This window comes from Nanorana parkeri, unplaced genomic scaffold, assembly GCF_000935625.1.
Source record: "Nanorana parkeri isolate BGI_ZX_2015 unplaced genomic scaffold, ASM93562v1 scaffold1, whole genome shotgun sequence".
NCBI classification, from domain to species: Eukaryota; Metazoa; Chordata; class Amphibia; order Anura; family Dicroglossidae; genus Nanorana; species Nanorana parkeri.
In genome coordinates this window covers 4879318-4899186 of record NW_017306269.1, presented here as the reverse complement: position 1 = coordinate 4899186, position 19869 = coordinate 4879318, and the positions used below count along the sequence as shown (strand labels likewise).

Genomic DNA, 19869 nt, shown 5'->3' with positions numbered 1-19869 from the left:
GGGGATCTTTGCACCCCCACTCAGCTCCTGGCAGGAGCTGGGCGGGACACAAGCCAGAACATCCCAGGTTGCTAGAGCTGGGCGGGAGGAGATGTGCATGGCCCTTACACATCTTCCTGCCTGGTTCTCAGCAGCCTGGGAGACTGGCCGGAAAGGGGGCAGCAGGCACACTGCAAACATTGTGCAGTAGAAGTACAATGCCACTCTGCCTCTACCCCCCACCCCCCGATGTGACCCAAAGAGATGCCGCCTCAGGCTACCTAATTATAGGGATGGTCCTGAATGTAATAAAGAACATTCTTCGTAATAAGAGATACCTAAACAGAACACCCACACATGTAAAATACCGGGCCGTCCAGTATGACTTGGTTGGGTTGCTGGTGGCTCAGTCTTTAAAGGGTACACTCCTCCTGAATGGGGCCTGAATACTGGCTACAACAAATGGTTTGCCCATGCAGAGAAGAGGTGGATGGGGTGGCATTTGTACAAGAATTATAAGCAAAATCCCCACCCCATTGTTTTCCTGAAAGTAGCCACTCCTTCCGCACAGCTCCCAGAGGTTTTCTTGAAGCCAGTTAGCCTGCCCCCATACATGCTAACCTGTTGAGTTGGGGCTTTCTTTTTCTAAAGAATAATGTTAATTATACTGCATTTTGTATTAAATCCTCTTATCATTTCAATTCAGATCCTTACGTAAAGGAATATCCTGCAAGTAAAAGTGGAGGTGTTCCCCACAGCAAACAATAAGAAAATCAATTTTATATGATCATTTTATCATTATTACCTCCATGATCCAGACGACAAGCACAAGGGCCCCCATGGAACTCATCATGCTGGTGTAGTAGTTGAGAAGAGCCTCCCTGCAGCCCCGGTTCCACAAGTTGAGCTCCTCTGTCTGGTGCTCGTAGCTGTAGTGGGCGGAGTTATTGGTCACCTGTTGCTGGATGCACGGCCTGGGAGAGTTGGGGTTGCAGCAGCTGAAAGGGACCCCATCAATCAAGTACTTTCCATCCACATTACTTTTAATCCGGCTGCATTGAAAAGGTGAAAAGTAAACAATTAGCCAGAGAACAATGGATACATATTGTCAGAGCATGTAAAACCCGGAATATGTATGTTTAATATAGGTTAGGTGCAGGGCCAGATTTACTCTCCCTGCCGCCCCAAGGCCAGGTTCCACAATGCGCCCCCCACACCACAAACCCCCCCTCCCCATCAATTGAGAATGGCAACCAGATGGCAGGGCGGCGGGGTTCGTTTCAAATAATTTTTTTTTTACTGTTTCTTTTTATCACTTTTTTTTTTTATTCAATTATTTCTTCTTATTTATTTTTTTAATTTTGTAATTATTTTTTAATCAATTTAATTTTTTTAGATGTTTATTTATCTTTTTACTTTAACTTTTTTATAATTTACTTTTTTATAGTTTTTATCTTATTATTGTTTATTTTTTATAATTATTTTCTTATTTTTACTTTTTAATCACCTTTTTATTTAATTTAATTTTTTTTAACATTTTTATTTAATTTTTTTTTTAAATCAGTCATTTTTTCCCCCACCTAACTTTATTGCTATCACACAGGAGATAACAGCCCCTGTGTGATAGCAAGGTAGACGGCTACTTCCTCCACCGTCAATCCACATTAATAGGACGCCGGTGGATTCATACCTCGCGCCCTATATCTGACAGCTGGGGGGGAGGAGTTGCGCCCCGCCGCGATTGGCCGGCGGCCCCACACTACGGTGCCGGTGGGTGGAGCCTTGACCCGCCCCGTCGTGATTAAGATCCGCCGCCGGGACACCTTACACCGGCGCCCGCAACTTCCCCACAAGGTCACCGCTAGCGCCTCGATGGCTTTGTGGGAAATAAGGGCCTGGTTAGGTGTTAGCGCTTAGTTTTACAGTAGTTGTGTTACCGTGTGTGCATTAGTGGACTTTTTTGCACCTTAAAGTGTATTCAACTCAATGGGCTGTGAACACAACAAAATGTTGTGCAGCACAATTTTTGGCACAGTAGTGTACTACCGGGTGCTGTACCTCATGTGCATAAGAGCTGCATTGCCTTAGTGCGTTGGGTTGCCCTTTCAAATTGATGGAACCGCAATGAGTTGACATGACACACCAATTTAATAGAGCAGAAAAGTGCAAACCCGAGGGTCTGCTCATAGGTCAGGTGGAGGGCTTTAGGTTCGCTGTTCCAGACTTATTACAATTAGTAACTTCCACTTTTTACCTACAACCCACCAGTGTTTAGAAGGGCCGTGTAACAACTGACTACATTCGGCTGCTAATGCTCGGCGACCTGCTATGAGATTTTTATCTTTAAGTCAGCTCTGAATACCAGGTCTGCATATTTCCAGCCATATTAGTGAAAATGAATTTGAAGCAGAGTAGAAGATTGCTGGACATGATGGAAAGTAGATAAATGAGAGAACATATCAGAATAGAAACAAAGGACTGGACATAGGGTTGCCACCTGTCCAGGATTCACCCGGACAGTCCGGGTTTTGAATGCTGTGTCCGGGTTTTATGGCAGCAGAAACCCGGACACAAGATGTCAGGCAGACAGGGGCAACCAAAATTAAGATAGGGGCTACTGCCCCCCCACTGAAAATAGTCTTGACTGTGATACATAGATATGAATGGGTAGCACTATTTACATATGAATAAGCCACAACTCATGCTCCCCCCAAAAATGTCAGCGCGTCACTAGAGTGTTCAGGTTTGGCTTGAAGAAAAGGTGGCAACCCTAACTGGACACTGCTACCTGTTTTTAAAGGTTCAACCTACAAGACTGCGAATCTGCAATATTGCCCTTTGATGCACCACCTAAAGTGTATGTGAGGTCAAAACATTTGTTTTAGTTTTGGATAGAGAGAGGAAGTGCAAAAACCTTATTAGGCTTTTATTGTCTGACACAAATACATCCTACAGCTTTAATAATAGGAGGGTGCATGGGCTACGTCAGGGTTGAGGAATTCATTTTCTCGAGGGGCCGCATGGGAAACGGGGACTGCTGTGGAGGGTCGAACCGATTAACGTACTGTACCGCGCAACACACCAACCATGCGGTACAGTGCAGCAGGTGCATTGTGTTGCCATTCATTTAGGTGGCACCCCAAATCCACCTCCTGGCCACAATGCGATCAAACACAGCAGCAACGCATGGTACCGCAATACCATGCGTTGCAGTACAGTTGAAAAAAATTGTGCATGCGACACTGTAGCGCGCAATGGGTACGTTGCACAGAACCAGGTGTTAATAACACGGCATGGTGTTAATGGACCCTAAATGAAGCCTTATTGTCACCACATAGGATATGGCACATACCTGTTTATTTTTTATCTTGGCAGGCCACAGTTGGGAGCCAGGAAGTGGTGCTGCAGGAGGCAACGGACATCACCAGGAAAGGGTGGACACCCCAGAATTACAGACGTCCTCCTGTAATGCTGGGGATGAAGACATTTTTCACTGTTTGTTAGGACCACCCAGCGGTCCTAGCAACCAATGATGCAGAGAAGGAGGACCCCTGGCATCATTGGTGTCTAGGATGCCAATGGTCCTAGCAACCAATGATGCAGAGAAGGAGGACCCCTGGCATCATTGGTGTCTAGGATGCCAATGGTCCTAGCAACCAATGATGCAGAGAAGGAGGACCCCTGGCATCATTGGTGTCTAGGATGCCAATGGTCCTAGCAACCAATGAGGGCAAAGAAGGAGGACTTCTGGTGTCATTGGTTGCTAGGATGCCAGTGGTCCTAGCAACCAACAACTGAACGTGGTTTCAGACACGGAGTAATAGCGGACCTGCGCTGGGCTTTGGCTTGCAGCGGATGCACCGGCCTTGGAGGCTGACACATCCGCTGTCAGCCAGCCATAACAAAGCACAGGTTGGTGATTGGTCCAATTCTGAACATTGTGCAGAAACAAAAGAAAATAGTTTTTTCCTTTTTTTTTTTTCCTGTGCTGGCCATTGGTTCTCTGAGGTTCTCATTGTTGTCTGTGTTGCTGGGGAGATTCACCCTCTGTGTTTGTCCTGATGTCCATTGTCTCTAGTAAAGAAAGTGAAGGGAAATCCTAGATTTTTGAGCTCTCACCAGAACAGGAGGTGAGGGGGAAATGTTCCAGTGAGGACACCTGTTCTGGTGACAACTGTCTAAAAGAGGATTTCCCCCTTGCTTTGGGAAATTTCCCCTTGCTTCCTGTATTCTTTCTGGGACAGGAAGTGGAGGGAAATCTTCCTTATGAGACACAGACTGTGAAACTAAAATAAAAAAACACGTTTGCATTCTATTGAATGACTGACCCAGGACATGTACTAATTGCTCTCTCTCAGAAGTGTGGCCATCTGCTGCTGGAAGAAGGACTAGACGCAGCAATGTCATTGCTTTTATGGACAACTCTCAAGTGGAGTTTTACCCGGCAATATACAGCGGGAACTTTATTGCCCAAAACACACTAGCAGGCAATGACGTCAGACCTCTCATGCTGCGTTTGTTCTGGGTCAGCATCTAATTAAAGAGTGAAGCAGAGGATGAAGACGACAACCAAGGAACTTGCACCTTCAAAAATAAGAAAACTAGAACTCAAATGTCCCGGGCTTCACAGAAACACTTAGTTAAAGTCTATTTCCACTTTTGCAGTCAGGTTGAGAACCACCCTGCCATGTGTTTGCTGTGTGTTCCCATTCACCCAGTATACCTGAAAATACCTTTAAGGTCAGGAGTGGTCAACTCCGGCCCTCCAGCTGTGTTTCAACTACAAATCCCAACAAGCCTCTGCCTCTGGGAGTCATGTCTGTAAGTGTCAGTCTTGCAATGCCTCATGAGACTTGTAGTTCCACAACCCCTGGAAGGCCGGAGTTGCCCACCACTGTTTTACATGTTTCTTTGCAGCAGACCTCTGTGTAGACTGCAAGCTACTCTCAACAATTTCAAAGCGAGTCTTTGCCCAGACAAAGACTCATTAACATACAACACAATACAATGCAGAAGCCAAACATCTAAATCCTTAACCCTTTGTTAGGAGAAAGTTCAAATCAAGTTTGCAACTGATAATGAAATCTGCAAGCACAGTACAGACAGGGTTAATTAGGGTAAACATAGCTTCACAAAGCCCCCTCCCTAACATTACATAGAATGGCACAACTTCCGTTTTGGAGTTTTCAGAAAAGAGTAATATGTCTGCAGCATTTATGTTATGTGAATGGCAATATGTAGCAAATATAAAATAGCTGTTTTTCCAGTTTTGGCTGCAAAAGTGGAAATATACTTCAGGGTGGAACTATCATCATTTGAGGATTATATAAAAATAGATGTTCTCTGCTGGATTCAGTGGAAGAAAAAGTACAAATGTCAAACATCCCAACTCTCTCTATTAGTTAGCGGCTCCGGCCACCCGGGTGAGAGAAACATTTACTCCTGGAAAGGTTTACTCTGCTTGAGCTAGCCGAGTAAACCTTTCCCTGCTGTCTGGTTTGTTTTTTTCTGACTTTGGGGCCGCCGTCAGTCAGAGAAAAAAAAAAACCATCATAGGAATGAATAGCTAGGCTTCTATTGGCTATTTCAATTTGCAATAGCAGACTAGCTATTGCACCCGCCCATTGCTGCTGTAAATCAGCCGAGGTGGACCTGAAGTTCTCCATTAGGTCCTCCTCTGCTGATTGACAGCAGCAGAGGGTGGGTGGAATAGGCAGCCTGCTATTGGCTATTGCAAATTGAAATAAATTGGCTATTGCAAATTGCAAACAGAATATAAAAAAACCCAGCAGATAGCACGGGAAGCATTAGCTTCTTTGCTATCTGCCATCATTTCAGGGGGACAGAGGGCACCTCCCTGAAATGAGAAGGGCACCTCACTGAAATGACTTCTTTCAGGTTGGGATCCCTGCAATGTTTGCCATAAATAATATCTGTTGTGGTGTTTAATGTCTGGTGCGGTTCAAGAAAGGCCGAGTTCTGCATGTTTAGGAAGCCAAAGTGAATACATGGATACCTAATGTGTCACAGTGAGTGGTCATGATCTGCAGAAGGCATGACATGAAGAAATACATGATCATAAGTCCCAACCAGTCACAGAGAGTGGATCATTCTCACAATATGTACAACCTTCCCATATTAAAGGAACTTTTCCATTGAAGATTCTCATTCTCAGTGAGGGTGTGTATGGGGACTAAGAGAAGACACAGAATTCAGAAGAGTCCACTAAGAACAAACTGGAGATCTGCAATACCTGAAATCAGCACACCAGAAAGTTTAAAAGTGAACTCCAGGCAAATAGCAAGGCACACAGATGAACTACATATATCTGTCCATCCAGTACTAAGATTTACACCACACAGCTCAGTTCTGTCTGGCTACAGTTAAGTAACACACACAACTCTTGTCCCTCCCCCAGCCTGTGATTGAACAGTGAAAGCAGAAGACTGATGAGTTCATCTCTCTATGAGGCTGGGCACACACCTTACAACCATCGCAAGACTTTTGTCTTGCGATGTTTGTAAGGTAATAAAAAAAAATGTACGATCTGCCAATCTTGGACAGGCAGGGGGGCGGGCTTCCGATGACCGCAATGCTGAACGGGCATTGTGCGCTTGCGCACACCGGCCCGTCCGGCTTTTATCTTATGAACATGCTACACACCCGACGAAAATTGTACGATTCTCGGCGGGTTTTCGAACATGTTCCTAAGATAAAAGTCGTGCGACCTTACAGTAGTAGAGGTCGCACGGCTTCCACACACCTTACAATAATCGTACGATAGTGGGATTTCCCGCGATTATCGTACGATTATCGCAAGGTGTGTGGGCACCTTCACTCTGTTATCTCCTCTTGTCAGCACATGAGAACTGTAAGATAATTGAGGGCCTATTCACACCTGGAAACTCCATTGTAATGCAATTAATGCTCCATAACAGACTAATAATCACTCCTGTAGAATGTTTTGCTGGCACAATGCGCCACAACGGTGATGCCTGGCTGTGTGTTGCAGTGTGTTGGGTTGTAATTCACAATAACTGGCACCACAGCAAACCAATGCAAGTTGGGGTACCGCAGTGGTATAAATGGGCCCTAATTGTGCTGCTTCTTCCAGTCTGTGGGGCTCTGTTACTTGATGCAGGTATTTAACTGGACGCTGGCCTCAGATATGACCCCTGATAGAAAAGTCACGCTCATAGTAAATGAAGGAAAATAAAAGGACACATAAAATCTTGTACAGGTTAGACTGAAGAAATAAAACAATTTAAAGTTATACTCCAGGCAAACACACTGATTAAATACATATACAGGGGCTGTTTAACCTGCCAAAGGACTTTCTGTCCATCCAGTACTAAGATTTACAGAGCTCTACACACCACAGTCTTGTCTGTCAGGGAACGAGACCTGATTTCTCTGCTGCAGTTCAGTAACACTTACAGGTCTAGTCCCTCCCCCATCCTGTGATTGGACAGTGAAGGGAGAAGCAGCAGAATTCAGCATGTTCCTTTCTAGCACATGAGCACTACAGCTTAACTGATTGTCTCCTTGTACTGCTTCTCCCTCTCAAATTCAGGTAACAAATTCAGGTAACAAAAATACATTTGATGATGTATTAACGATCTTTAGGTTAAGAAAAAACACAGTTTATAGCAGCCATTTTTTATTCCAGGTATTTATGTAGCTGGGGGGTGACTGGGGGAGACAGTAAAAACACATATTAACTTGCTGCTTTTACCACCCCTTTGCCCCCTTCACCCCCTGTCTGAATGAGGCCATAGGGCTCCAAGAAGCTTGTTAAAGAGACCCTGTCACCACATAGTACATCTTAGTCTGAATACTTGTATAAGTAAAGCAGCCTCACAACTAATTTTGTCCCCCGTGGATAATGACGCCCACACAGGGCGTGAGTGGCATTCTTCTGTGATCAAGGCCACCATGATGACACACCTCCAGGGAGTGTGTTCATGACACCTTGGTCTTACGGTAAGTGGAGTGAATGATGCTGTTAGTCATTCAACCCAGAAGAGAAATCCAGCTGCAGGACAGAGCGGTGTGTCTTTGGGGGAAAGTATAAAGAGTTATGGACACCGGCACTCCAAAGTAGAAAAACGTCTTTTATTGACGCATCATGCAACAATACACTTATTGCAATGTTTCGGGGTCACACAGGATCCCCTTCATCAGGCAGAACAAGTGACTTGTTCTGCCTGATGAAGGGGATCCTGTGTGACCCCGAAACGTTGCAATAAGTGTATTGTTGCATGATGCGTCAATAAAAGACGTTTTTCTACTTTGGAGTGCCGGTGTCCATAACTCTTTATACTTTGCCTGGACGGTGGCCATCCGTCGACTACTGAGGCACCCAACCCATTCATCAAGGATATAGCGGTAAGGAGTGCAATGGGTACACTGACTATTACTCTTTGGGGGAAAGCCCCACAGAGGATGTGAGTGTTGCAGTATAAGCTGCTTTTTATATTTTTTAAAGTGCAACTGAAGCCAAAACTTTTTCTTTTAGTTTTGGATAGAGTGAAAAAGGGATTAGAACACCTATCAGGTTTTTATTGCTGTCTGTGTCCCCGTTAGGGAGATTCAACCCTCTGTTTGTTCTAGTGAATGAAAGTGAAAGCTTAAAGGAGAACTTAATCGGGAAGTGAGCGAACACATACCGTCGCTCGCTCACTTCCCGATCATCTCCCTGTAGAGAGCTGTGACTGTCAGTCATGGCCCCCTGCAGGGATTCCCCCCTCTCCTCTCCGATCCTCCAGCGCTGACTGAAGGACCAGACAGGGGATGGGGCGGGCACAGCTGGCTCTGCTTCTAGATGGGCAGAGCCAGTTGTCAACCAGCTAGCTAGGTGGTTCTCAACAGTATTGTCGGGATTCGTCCCCGCTGCGGCACTCTCAGTATATAGCGAGCTGTAGCTTTGGGTCATGGGACGACGTTAGTATATGTCCTCCCTTGACACTGAGAACTATGGGATAAAAAGTTTTTAAGTATTTCCCACAACTTGGGTTATTATTCTTCAGAATTTATATATATACGTAGCACTAGCACCAACAGTTTGCTTAGTGCTTTGCAATATAATTAGGTAATATATATATTAGGCAACATGTACACATCAGGCCTGATTTGAAGACATCATGCTGCCTTTAAAGTGAATCTGTGCTTTGCCCTGCTTCGGCAAAAGGTTTACTTCAACTTAGCCCTCCCCAGCGGGCGGCATATGCTTACCTTCTTTTTGCTTTCCCTGTGCCTCCATTAAGACACCAGGAGTGAAAAAGAGTCATCTGTCATTTACAAGTTGCTGTACTCGTGGCTTTTACAGGACTGTGGACTTCCTGCGTGTCAGCACTGATTCGCCCGATGCTAACACATGGATTGAGTCACATGCTTCTGCATATTTGCAATTACTAGTAAGTTCCTTTGGTTCTCAATGCTGAATAGAGTGTTGGGGGAGTGGAGGGAACGTATGTACAGTACAGTTTTTGCTCAGTGGTTCCCTGCTTTCTTTCCTCCCCGCTGGGCGCTGCTCTGTGTCCCAGCGGGGAGGAGAGAAAGTCGGCCAAGCGCTGCGAGAGGAGAGCGCTGTGTCTGTGTTTTTTTTTGGGGGGGGGGGGCCCAAAAAAAAAAATCTTGCACCAGGGCCCTTTGTTCCTTAGCTCCGCCACTGTATATGCTGGAGTAGAGTAGGGGGATTAAAACAAACTTGTGGCTTCGCCTTGAATGCTTCAACAATGATGCTTTTACACAAGCTATGTCCCTTGTATCACGTAAATATTTTATTAAAAACTAATGCTAGCAGGATCATCAAATACTTGACTTCAACCTTCTAGATGGTTACACAATGTATCATATATTAATGTTCAGTTGATATTTATGTTATAAATTTTGTTGATGTGAAGATGCTTTTTGTCTTACTGTTTTTACAAAATGGAAAAAAAAAATATTTAAAGAGGAAAAACTAATGGTTGAACATGATGTTGACAGCAGCATGGAGCCTGTTGATATAAGTAAGCGTAAAGGTTGTTTTACACCCACTAATACTTTCCTTATCCCACGGTAGACATGTGCGAATCGAAATTCTGACGAAATTTCGGAGATTCGGATGTATCCAAATTCAGAATTACAGGTATAACGAATGCAAACGAATCCGAATTTCACTTTGCTGCAACGAACGAACGAAACGAAAACAAATACATTTTGTACGGAAAGCCGCTAACGAATTTTGTCCGAATCCGAATTCCGAAACGAATTGACTTTCGGACCTGAATTCTGAAAAACGAAATAAAGCGAAATCCGAATCAAAATGAAACGAAACTAAACACATTTTTTGCTGGTGCACATGTCTATCCCACGGTCCCTCAATCTTCCTCCCTGCCAGTTCCAGTTGTGATAACAGGTCCTCTGAAGCTGTTATGAAGTATCTACCCACATTCCAGGGCTGAGGATCAGAGGACATGGACCCAGAGGACGTGTGACCATTGATTGGGGTAAGTATTAGTGGGTGTGGAATCTTTACTTAAAGTGACATTAAAGTCAAAAACATTTTTCCCTCCCCCCAATGTTAATGTCAGCACTTGCCTGAAATGATGTCTCTTAGTCCGACCTTCTTCTTTCCTGTCATTTTCATCTGTCCCTCCAGCGCTGCTGCGGGTCTCCGATCCAGCGCTGACTCCTCTGTCATTGCTGGCACTTCCTGTCCCACGGTGTCTGTGCGGGTGCACACGTCCATAGACTTACCTTGCGTCTCTCGGCCAAAAATCCGAACTGCGCATGCGCCCGCCCCAAGGTGCTTTGCGGCCGCCCAAGCAATTTCGAATTTTCGGATGGGAGTGTGTGGGAAGACAGGGGTAAGTTTAAACCTTACCCCTTTTAAAAAAAATCTTTTTGCATATATATCTACTGCTAGCTAGCAGTAGATATATGAAAAAAACGGAGAATTTAGAAACCCTTGAAAGCTGAACTCTAGACAAATATAAAAGACACACATTAATGCAGCTTTGTATTATTATTATCCGAGAGGAGGAGAAAGTAAAGTGACAGAAACATGAGCTCATCATGGCGCTGATTCTCCTTTCACATTCCAATCACAAATTGGGGCAGGTCCAGGCCAACCTGGGCTCAGATGAAGTGGGTTGAATGGTGCTCGCTATCAGACTGAGGGCATCTAGTGGTCTACAATAAGGATGGGCTGAAATGTCCTCTTTATGGAGACATCAGGGGTCTCCAAGACCTCTGATGTCACCTAGGGACCCCCAGAGAAGCTGATGAAGCAGAGATCTGCTCCATCAGCTTCTCTCCGCTGTTCTGCTAATATACATCACTTCCTGCATTCATTGGGGACCTTTAATTTTCTGAGTTCTACCCCCATAGACTTGCATTGAGTTCTAAGTTCGAGTTAGAACTTTTTCCATGTTCGAAAGTTCGAGGATGAACCGAACACGGGGGTGTTCGGCTCATCACTAGTCTACAACACTACTGCGAGTGAAATCTCAGAATTCATGCTGAAAATTGCAGTAGAAACTGGATTTTATATTTTATCCTTTAATGAGCTATTCATTTTTATCTTTCTTATTTTTGGCTGGACTTCTGCATTAAAAAACAAGGTAGAGATCGCTTAGGAGTATGAGTAGGATGCAATATTGATTTCATTTTAAGTGCCCATAGTGCAGCTTTAACTGTATAGACCAACAAACGAGAAAGGAGAGATGTCTTCATATTCCTTGAATTGCAGTGTGTCAACATGGGCATTCTTCCCCATGCAGTTATCTTCCTGAATTCAGCACAACTGTCCAAAGAGGATACCAGTGGAAAAAAATAATGATCACAGTTTGTAAATTTGAGCAATGGTGCTGCCCCCTCGGACCCTGGGCACTGGCTCACAAGTGCAACCATGACATATACAAACCGTCTACTCTGGGCAGTTTGTGACAGTAAGCTGCAGCAAGGCACTGTAGTAACAGTAAGGGCCCCAGTCACACCTTGGTATACATAAGCTTTGCTCAGCCAGGGTTCCATGGATCCCTGGGGGTCTTCCAATGATTGCTAAGGGTTCTTAGAGCAAAGAACAATTTCTGCCTCTCAGTAAATGCTGGCATCAATGATCTTTTTAGCCGAGCTGTTTTCCCACTGATGACAACATAAGACCTTCTACTGACCACTAATATAAAGGGGCCTCTCTCCCACTGGCCACCACTGTAATGGACCACTACACTGGCCACCACTGTAATGGACCACTACACTGGCCACCACTGTAATGGACCACTACACTGGCCACCACTGTAGTGGAAGACTACACTGACCACCAATGTAATAGACCACTAGACTGACCACCACTGTAATGGAAGACTACACTGACCACCAATGTAATGGGCCACTACACTGACCACCAATGTAATGGTCCACTACACTGATCACCAATGTAATGCGCCACTACACTGACCACCATTGTAATGGGCCACTACACTGACCAGCAATGTAATGGACCACTACACTGAACACCATTGTAGTGGGCCACTACACTGACCACCAATGTAATGGACCACTACACTGACCACCAATGTAATGGACCACTACACTGACCACCAATATAAGGGGGCACTTCAATGTTCACTGTCTGCATTTCTTTTCTGGCCATTATTATTTGTTTATTTTGTGTTATAGAGCAAGGGGTGTTAAAAAATGATCTACCTTGGGTGTCAAATACACTAGGCATGCCACATTCTTTATTCTTTTATATATTATTATATTTACAACTTACTGATCACGTGAGCTGTAGATGTAATCATTTAGCAGGGGTTCTTTGAGACAGAAATCATTTCTAAGGTTCCTCCATGTTAAATAGGTTTAGAAAGGCTGCTATACATACATTCTTGTGCACTGAGGTGGGATGCACTGTATTAATGATCTCTCAGCACACCTCAATGCACACCTGCAATATTTTTTACAGTGCAGTGCATCACAGAGTAGTCACATCTGTGTGTTGTGGTCCGCTATAGCACAGGAGTACAGTATTATTTTTTTACTGAATGTGTATGTGTGTTGGGGTAGCATTCTCAATGAAAGGCAATGCACCTCAAAGCAAATACACCCAGATATTACCTCATTTGTGCAAAACTGTGGATCTGCCTTGATGCTTTATCCACACAGGTACTTATACAATACTCCAGCCCTGTGAGAGAAGGACAGAACAGCTGGAGTAGACCTCTCACATACTGATTTATTGAGCCCTATGACTAGTACTCCTGCAATGTACATTGCAACTTTTCTGCCTAACCAAATGAACATTAGAACCGGACAGGACTTGATCATCCATATACACAAGTCTAAATCTAGTCATAGAAGAGTAGATGTCTCTCCAGAATGGCAGGCAAGGTCCTGTCCCCTGTAGTGGCTCACGCAACTCACCCACAGGATGGAAATGCGGCATGTGCAATTACCACCTTTGTTTTCTAATTAAGAGAAGAAAGGATTGTCCGGGTCACACACAGATTTTCCAACATGCTAGAAGATCTTAGTGAACAATAACAAGTTGTTCTGATAGCTGGTGCTGCACATTTTTGCCACTCCACGTTTAGCGACCCAAGGCCCAATCCTTATCCATGTGTTTTATATGATGCCAGATTGGGGGTAAGATTCTGTCATTTATGGCCACTCTTATGGGTTAATATAGCTTTCTTCTATTCTCTCAGCATGTCGCCGCTCCTCCATAGCACAATGCATTGTGTGTATTTACTGCCAGATTAACCTGCATATCCCACCCCTTAACCACGGATAATAATGAGCTAATCACTCAGCTCTGGACTATATATATATCTCACAGCAGCATGTCTACTGCTTACACTGCACTTCTTAAGCCGAGTCTCCTCTAATATTGTCTTGGCATTTCTTTATCAGTATGCACATTTATCTCATAGATTAAATACAGTCAGTGCTCAAGTGGAAACATAATATAATCTTGCTGCAAGCAAACTTTGGAATATGTCTTTCCAAATATATGTTCTCTTTTGTTGTTGTTGTGATTGTCATACAGAGAATCCACGGCTTTGCTGCTTCCTAATAAACAGTATCCACGGCTTTGCTGCTTCCTAATAAACAGTAGCCACAGCTTTGCTGCTTCCTAATAAACAGTAGCCACAGCTTTGCTGCTTCCTAATAAACAGTAGCCACAGCTTTGCTGCTTCCTAATAAACAGTAGCCACAGCTTTGCTGCTTCCTAATAAACAGTAGCCACAGCTTTGCTGCTTCCTAATAAACAGTAGCCACAGCTTTGCTGCTTCCTAATAAACAGTAGCCACAGCTTTGCTGCTTCCTAATAAACAGTAGCCACAGCTTTGCTGCTTCCTAATAAACAGTAGCCACAGCTTTGCTGCTTCCTAATAAACAGTAGCCACAGCTTTGCTGCTTCCTAATAAACAGTAGCCACAGCTTTGCTGCTTCCTAATAAACAGTAGCCACAGCTTTGCTGCTTCCTAATAAACAGTAGCCACAGCTTTGCTGCTTCCTAATAAACAGTAGCCACAGCTTTGCTGCTTCCTAATAAACAGTAGCCACAGCTTTGCTGCTTCCTAATAAACAGTAGCCACAGCTTTGCTGCTTCCTAATAAACAGTAGCCACAGCTTTGCTGCTTCCTAATAAACAGTAGCCACAGCTTTGCTGCTTCCTAATAAACAGTAGCCACAGCTTTGCTGCTTCCTAATAAACAGTAGCCACAGCTTTGCTGCTTCCTAATAAACAGTAGCCACAGCTTTGCTGCTTCCTAATAAACAGTAGCCACAGCTTTGCTGCTTCCTAATAAACAGTAGCCACAGCTTTGCTGCTTCCTAATAAACAGTAGCCACAGCTTTGCTGCTTCCTAATAAACAGTAGCCACAGCTTTGCTGCTTCCTAATAAACAGTAGCCACAGCTTTGCTGCTTCCTAATAAACAGTAGCCACAGCTTTGCTGCTTCCTAATAAACAGTAGCCACAGCTTTGCTGCTTCCTAATAAACAGTAGCCACAGCTTTGCTGCTTCCTAATAAACAGTAGCCACAGCTTTGCTGCTTCCTAATAAACAGTAGCCACAGCTTTGCTGCTTCCTAATAAACAGTAGCCACAGCTTTGCTGCTTCCTAATAAACAGTAGCCACAGCTTTGCTGCTTCCTAATAAACAGTAGCCACAGCTTTGCTGCTTCCTAATAAACAGTAGCCACAGCTTTGCTGCTTCCTAATAAACAGTAGCCACAGCTTTGCTGCTTCCTAATAAACAGTAGCCACAGCTTTGCTGCTTCCTAATAAACAGTAGCCACAGCTTTGCTGCTTCCTAATAAACAGTAGCCACAGCTTTGCTGCTTCCTAATAAACAGTAGCCACAGCTTTGCTGCTTCCTAATAAACAGTAGCCACAGCTTTGCTGCTTCCTAATAAACAGTAGCCACAGCTTTGCTGCTTCCTAATAAACAGTAGCCACAGCTTTGCTGCTTCCTAATAAACAGTAGCCACAGCTTTGCTGCTTCCTAATAAACAGTAGCCACAGCTTTGCTGCTTCCTAATAAACAGTAGCCACAGCTTTGCTGCTTCCTAATAAACAGTAGCCACAGCTTTGCTGCTTCCTAATAAACAGTAGCCACAGCTTTGCTGCTTCCTAATAAACAGTAGCCACAGCTTTGCTGCTTCCTAATAAACAGTAGCCACAGCTTTGCTGCTTCCTAATAAACAGTAGCCACAGCTTTGCTGCTTCCTAATAAACAGTAGCCACAGCTTTGCTGCTTCCTAATAAACAGTAGCCACAGCTTTGCTGCTTCCTAATAAACAGTAGCCACAGCTTTGCTGCTTCCTAATAAACAGTAGCCACAGCTTTGCTGCTTCCTAATAAACAGTAGCCACAGCTTTGCTGCTTCCTAATAAACAGTAGCCACAGCTTTGCTGCTTCCTAATAAACAGTAGCCACAGCTTTGCTGCTTCCTAATAAACAGTAGCCACAGCTTTGCTGCTTCCTAATAAACAGTAGCCACAGCTTTGCTGCTTCCTAATAAACAGTAGCCACAGCTTTGCTGCTTCCTAATAAACAGTAGCCACAGCTTTGCTGCTTCCTAATAAACAGTAGCCACAGCTTTGCTGCTTCCTAATAAACAGTAGCCACAGCTTTGCTGCTTCCTAATAAACAGTAGCCACAGCTTTGCTGCTTCCTAATAAACAGTAGCCACAGCTTTGCTGCTTCCTAATAAACAGTAGCCACAGCTTTGCTGCTTCCTAATAAACAGTATCCACGGCTTTGCTGCTTCCTAATAAACAGTATCCATGGATTTGCTGCTTCCTAATAAACAGTATCCACGGCTTTGTTGGTTCCTAATAAACAGCATCCACAGCTTTGCTGCTTCCTAATAAACAGTATCCACGGCTTTGCTGCTTCCTAATAAACAGTATCCACGACTTTGCTGCTTCCTAATAAACAGTAGCCACAGCTTTGCTGCTTCCTAATAAACAGTATCCACGGCTTTGCTGCTTCCTAATAAACAGTATCCACGGCTTTGCTGCTTCCTAATAAACAGTATCCACGGCTTTGCTGCTTCCTAATAAACAGTAGCCACAGCTTTGCTGCTTCCTAATACATAGTATATACGGCTTTGCTGCTTCCTAATAAACAGCATCCACATCTTTGCTGCTTCCTAATAAATGGTATCTATCCTATGGCTTCGCTGCTTCCTAATAAATGGTATCCATGGCTTTGCTGCTTTCTCCAGACTGTGAATTTTTTTAAAACACTATAGAACAAACAGAAAGCACACAAGCATCGTGTGACCCCTAATAAAACCTTTGTTAAACATTCATTATAAACTCACTTTGTCATATAAAATAACCAGGAAGAGACCCGCTCAACCCATACTGCATTGAAGAGATCCCTGTAGTAGACAACATCCATTGTAATTGTTAAACAGCATGCAGCTGCTGTCTGTAGTGTACCCCATCACTGACTGGTTTCAAAAGCGGACCCTCGCCATAGAAAGGATCTACTTCAGGGATTTCTTCCATGCAGTGAATGTTGAGCAGGTCTCTTCTTGGATGGTATTTCATATGACAAAGCTAGTTTGTAAAGAATGTTTGTGAGTACCTGTCTTTGCTATGTTTTTTTTAATAAAGGTTTTAAGAAGGTGTCACATGATGCTTGTGCGCTTTCTTCTATAGTGTTGTTCTATAGTGATTTATCCCTATGAAACTTGGAAACCAGGAAATCACAAATAGAGATATTAGTGTTTATATACAGGTTTCTGAAAAACATGATATTCAGAGTCAGGGTAGAGAAATACAATCTTTTGACGTGGATCAATGAGGAAGAATATAATCTACCAGTAGGTGAATACTGGGACTGGCGGATTAAACAGTCCTAAGACTCCTTTCCTATCCATCCTTATTGTGCACAAACACAGCGTGCAATGTGGCCCTAAACAATAAGGCGATGCATAGTAAAAACACTATGCAAACTACAGTAACCCATAACAACCTATTGAAATAAGACTTTCATCAGTCCAAATGCAGCAAACTACATGCTGCATTGCAGTTCAATACATCCACATATGTAAAATGTTTAAGTTCCGTTTGAGTATTCAGAGCAAGAGTTAAAGGGTTTGTTATACAATCCCTCCATGTACAATGAACTATCACATTGTTATCAGTTTGGTACTGTGTCAGGCTTGAGCTAATATGGACAATTTACTGAACGATGCAGTTAGAAGAAAAGAGCACTTGGACATACAGCAGTTCAATAATGATGTACCATGACATGTTTTTCACTGACTTCTCATGTCCAGATCAGCCTTCCTCAACCAGGGTCCCTGGGGTGCCCTCTGATTTCCTTGAAAATGCAACATCATCATGCCTCCAATGAGAAGAGGGAATGAAAAAAGGGAACTCTGATGTGAAGAGGGGCTTCTAATAAGAAGGTGGGCTCTTGATGTAACGGGAGGGATTCTGATGTGAAACAGAATGTGAACCCCGCATTTATTTAGCATTTGTGTTTAGGGTTCCCCCTTAACAACCATACCTGGCCCCTTATCTTGGATAAGGCTCTAGTATGGATGTTAGAGGGACCATACCTCATTTTTTATATTTAAGGTTTGAACATTTTAGACTAGGGTGCCCAGTGATTTTGCATACTTTTAAAGGGTGCGATGACTGAAAAAAGGTTGAGAAACGCTGATCTAGATTAATAATACAATGTAATGCTATGCTCACTTTGGACATGGCTACACACTGGATGCAGTCATCTGTGGTTAATTATCTACAGCAGGGGTAGGCAACCTTAGCAGTCCAGCTGTGGTTTTATTCATTAAGAAAAGCCTTTATCAGAGGTAATTTCAAGCAATTGTATTTTTAATAAACTTCTTTTACAATGGTTTAGATCAGGGTTGGCACCTCAGTACTCAGCTGTAGTGAAACTATAAACCCTATTATGCCTCTTGGAGCCATGCGTGTGACTGTTAGAGTCTTGCAGAGCCTCATGGGACCTCCACAGTTCCGCAGCAGCTGTGTTGCCAAGGTTGTCTACTCCGATCTACTGCTTCCAGGGTCACAGCAATACTGATAGCTCAATGTTCCATTTATCCTTCTATTGTGAAGTCAATGATTCCCATAAAAGGTGCCAAAGCTGCTGCTCTTCTACCACCGAATACTTAGCAATGGCAGAATGCTCAATGAACCTCAGTGTGATTTGTTTACAGAACTTTTACAAGTTTTGCTTCACTCTTACTTGTATACCATAAATCAGTATGACCAAACTGGTCCTTATTTTTATGATGCCCTGAGAAAGTTAAACAGATACCAAGTTTGCTACCTGTCATTACCTAACTGCATTCATTTTGTAGAACTATCTCCTAGTGGCCAAAACTCAACAACTTCTGAATCAGAGGAAAAGGATGGTTTAAAATAATCTTATTTTATATTGCTTCTGGTTGTGTCTATGACAGTCTAGATGGCAAGTTTTGACCCTCACTAAAACCTTTAACGATTAGGGTTCTACTTCCACTTTAAAATGTACAATACAATTTAGAATCGACTTACTCTTTCACATCCTTAGAGCTGAAGTCCAGGTATCGGTTGCTGACCCACTGGATCTCGAACCAGTCCCGGAATCCATTGTTCCCACAGCATTTGAACTCGATTTGAAGCAAGTCGATGGTCTTCTTCATGAAGCATCTGCCAGGGGTGTCCGTGTCCTTGTAGTACCTCATTCCGCTCTTTAATCCATGCGCCAGAGTGCTTTCCAAGGACCCCCTGGTCACCAGACACACCACAGCGATGAAGAAGATGAAGATATTGAACAGCAGACAGATGATCAGAAAAGGTTTCAGCATGGGCTTCCACTTTGCAAATTTTGCAGGATCCAGGGAATCGTAGCAGATTTTCCCAGCGAATGCATTGAGGGAACAAGCCAGCGCACCCATAAATATAAGAGAGTTGGGCACAAAATGGCTTTCGGCATTATCCATCACCTCGCTCCTCTTCCTGAGCTCGATTTTGAGGAATATTCCCATGGTGAAAAGAGCAATGGCAGCTAATACACAGAACCAATTCAAAAGCCATAACCCCTGAGCCAACTTGACTCTTTTCCTCTGGTTGAATTTGATTTTCATCAGGGCCATTTTTGCAGAGTGCAGAGAGTGGATCTCTTTGGAAACTCAATAGTTGGTTGAGAGAAAGAAGGAACTATAGTTGGGGCCGCCCCTCAGTCCATGAGTGCCTTCATTACTTGGGGCCCTTCCATGTTTGCCACCCTAACCTAAAGCTGGAGGAGACAAGACGACTACCCTTTCCTGAGTTATTAATAGCTCAATCATTTAAGAGTAATTGGCTGAAGGCAGCTACACCTATTGCTGGTGGCCCAGTCCCACTGAAGGAGAAGGAGCATGAAA

The 19869-nt window shown here is 43.7% G+C and overlaps 1 protein-coding gene across 1 annotated transcript in view; it reads right to left on the bottom strand.

Annotated features, from left to right (window-relative positions):
* Positions 1–19599, bottom strand: part of PRPH2 (peripherin 2) — a 20788-nt gene extending 1189 nt beyond the window's left edge. Inside the window, exons 1-2 of the mRNA XM_018554500.1 lie at positions 19019–19599; positions 785–1031 (exon numbers count right to left, since the gene is read on the bottom strand). Coding sequence (XP_018410002.1) covers positions 785–1031; positions 19019–19599 — 828 coding nt within the window. The remainder of the gene's footprint in view (positions 1–784; positions 1032–19018) is intronic.
* Positions 19600–19869: the final 270 nt, after the last annotated feature.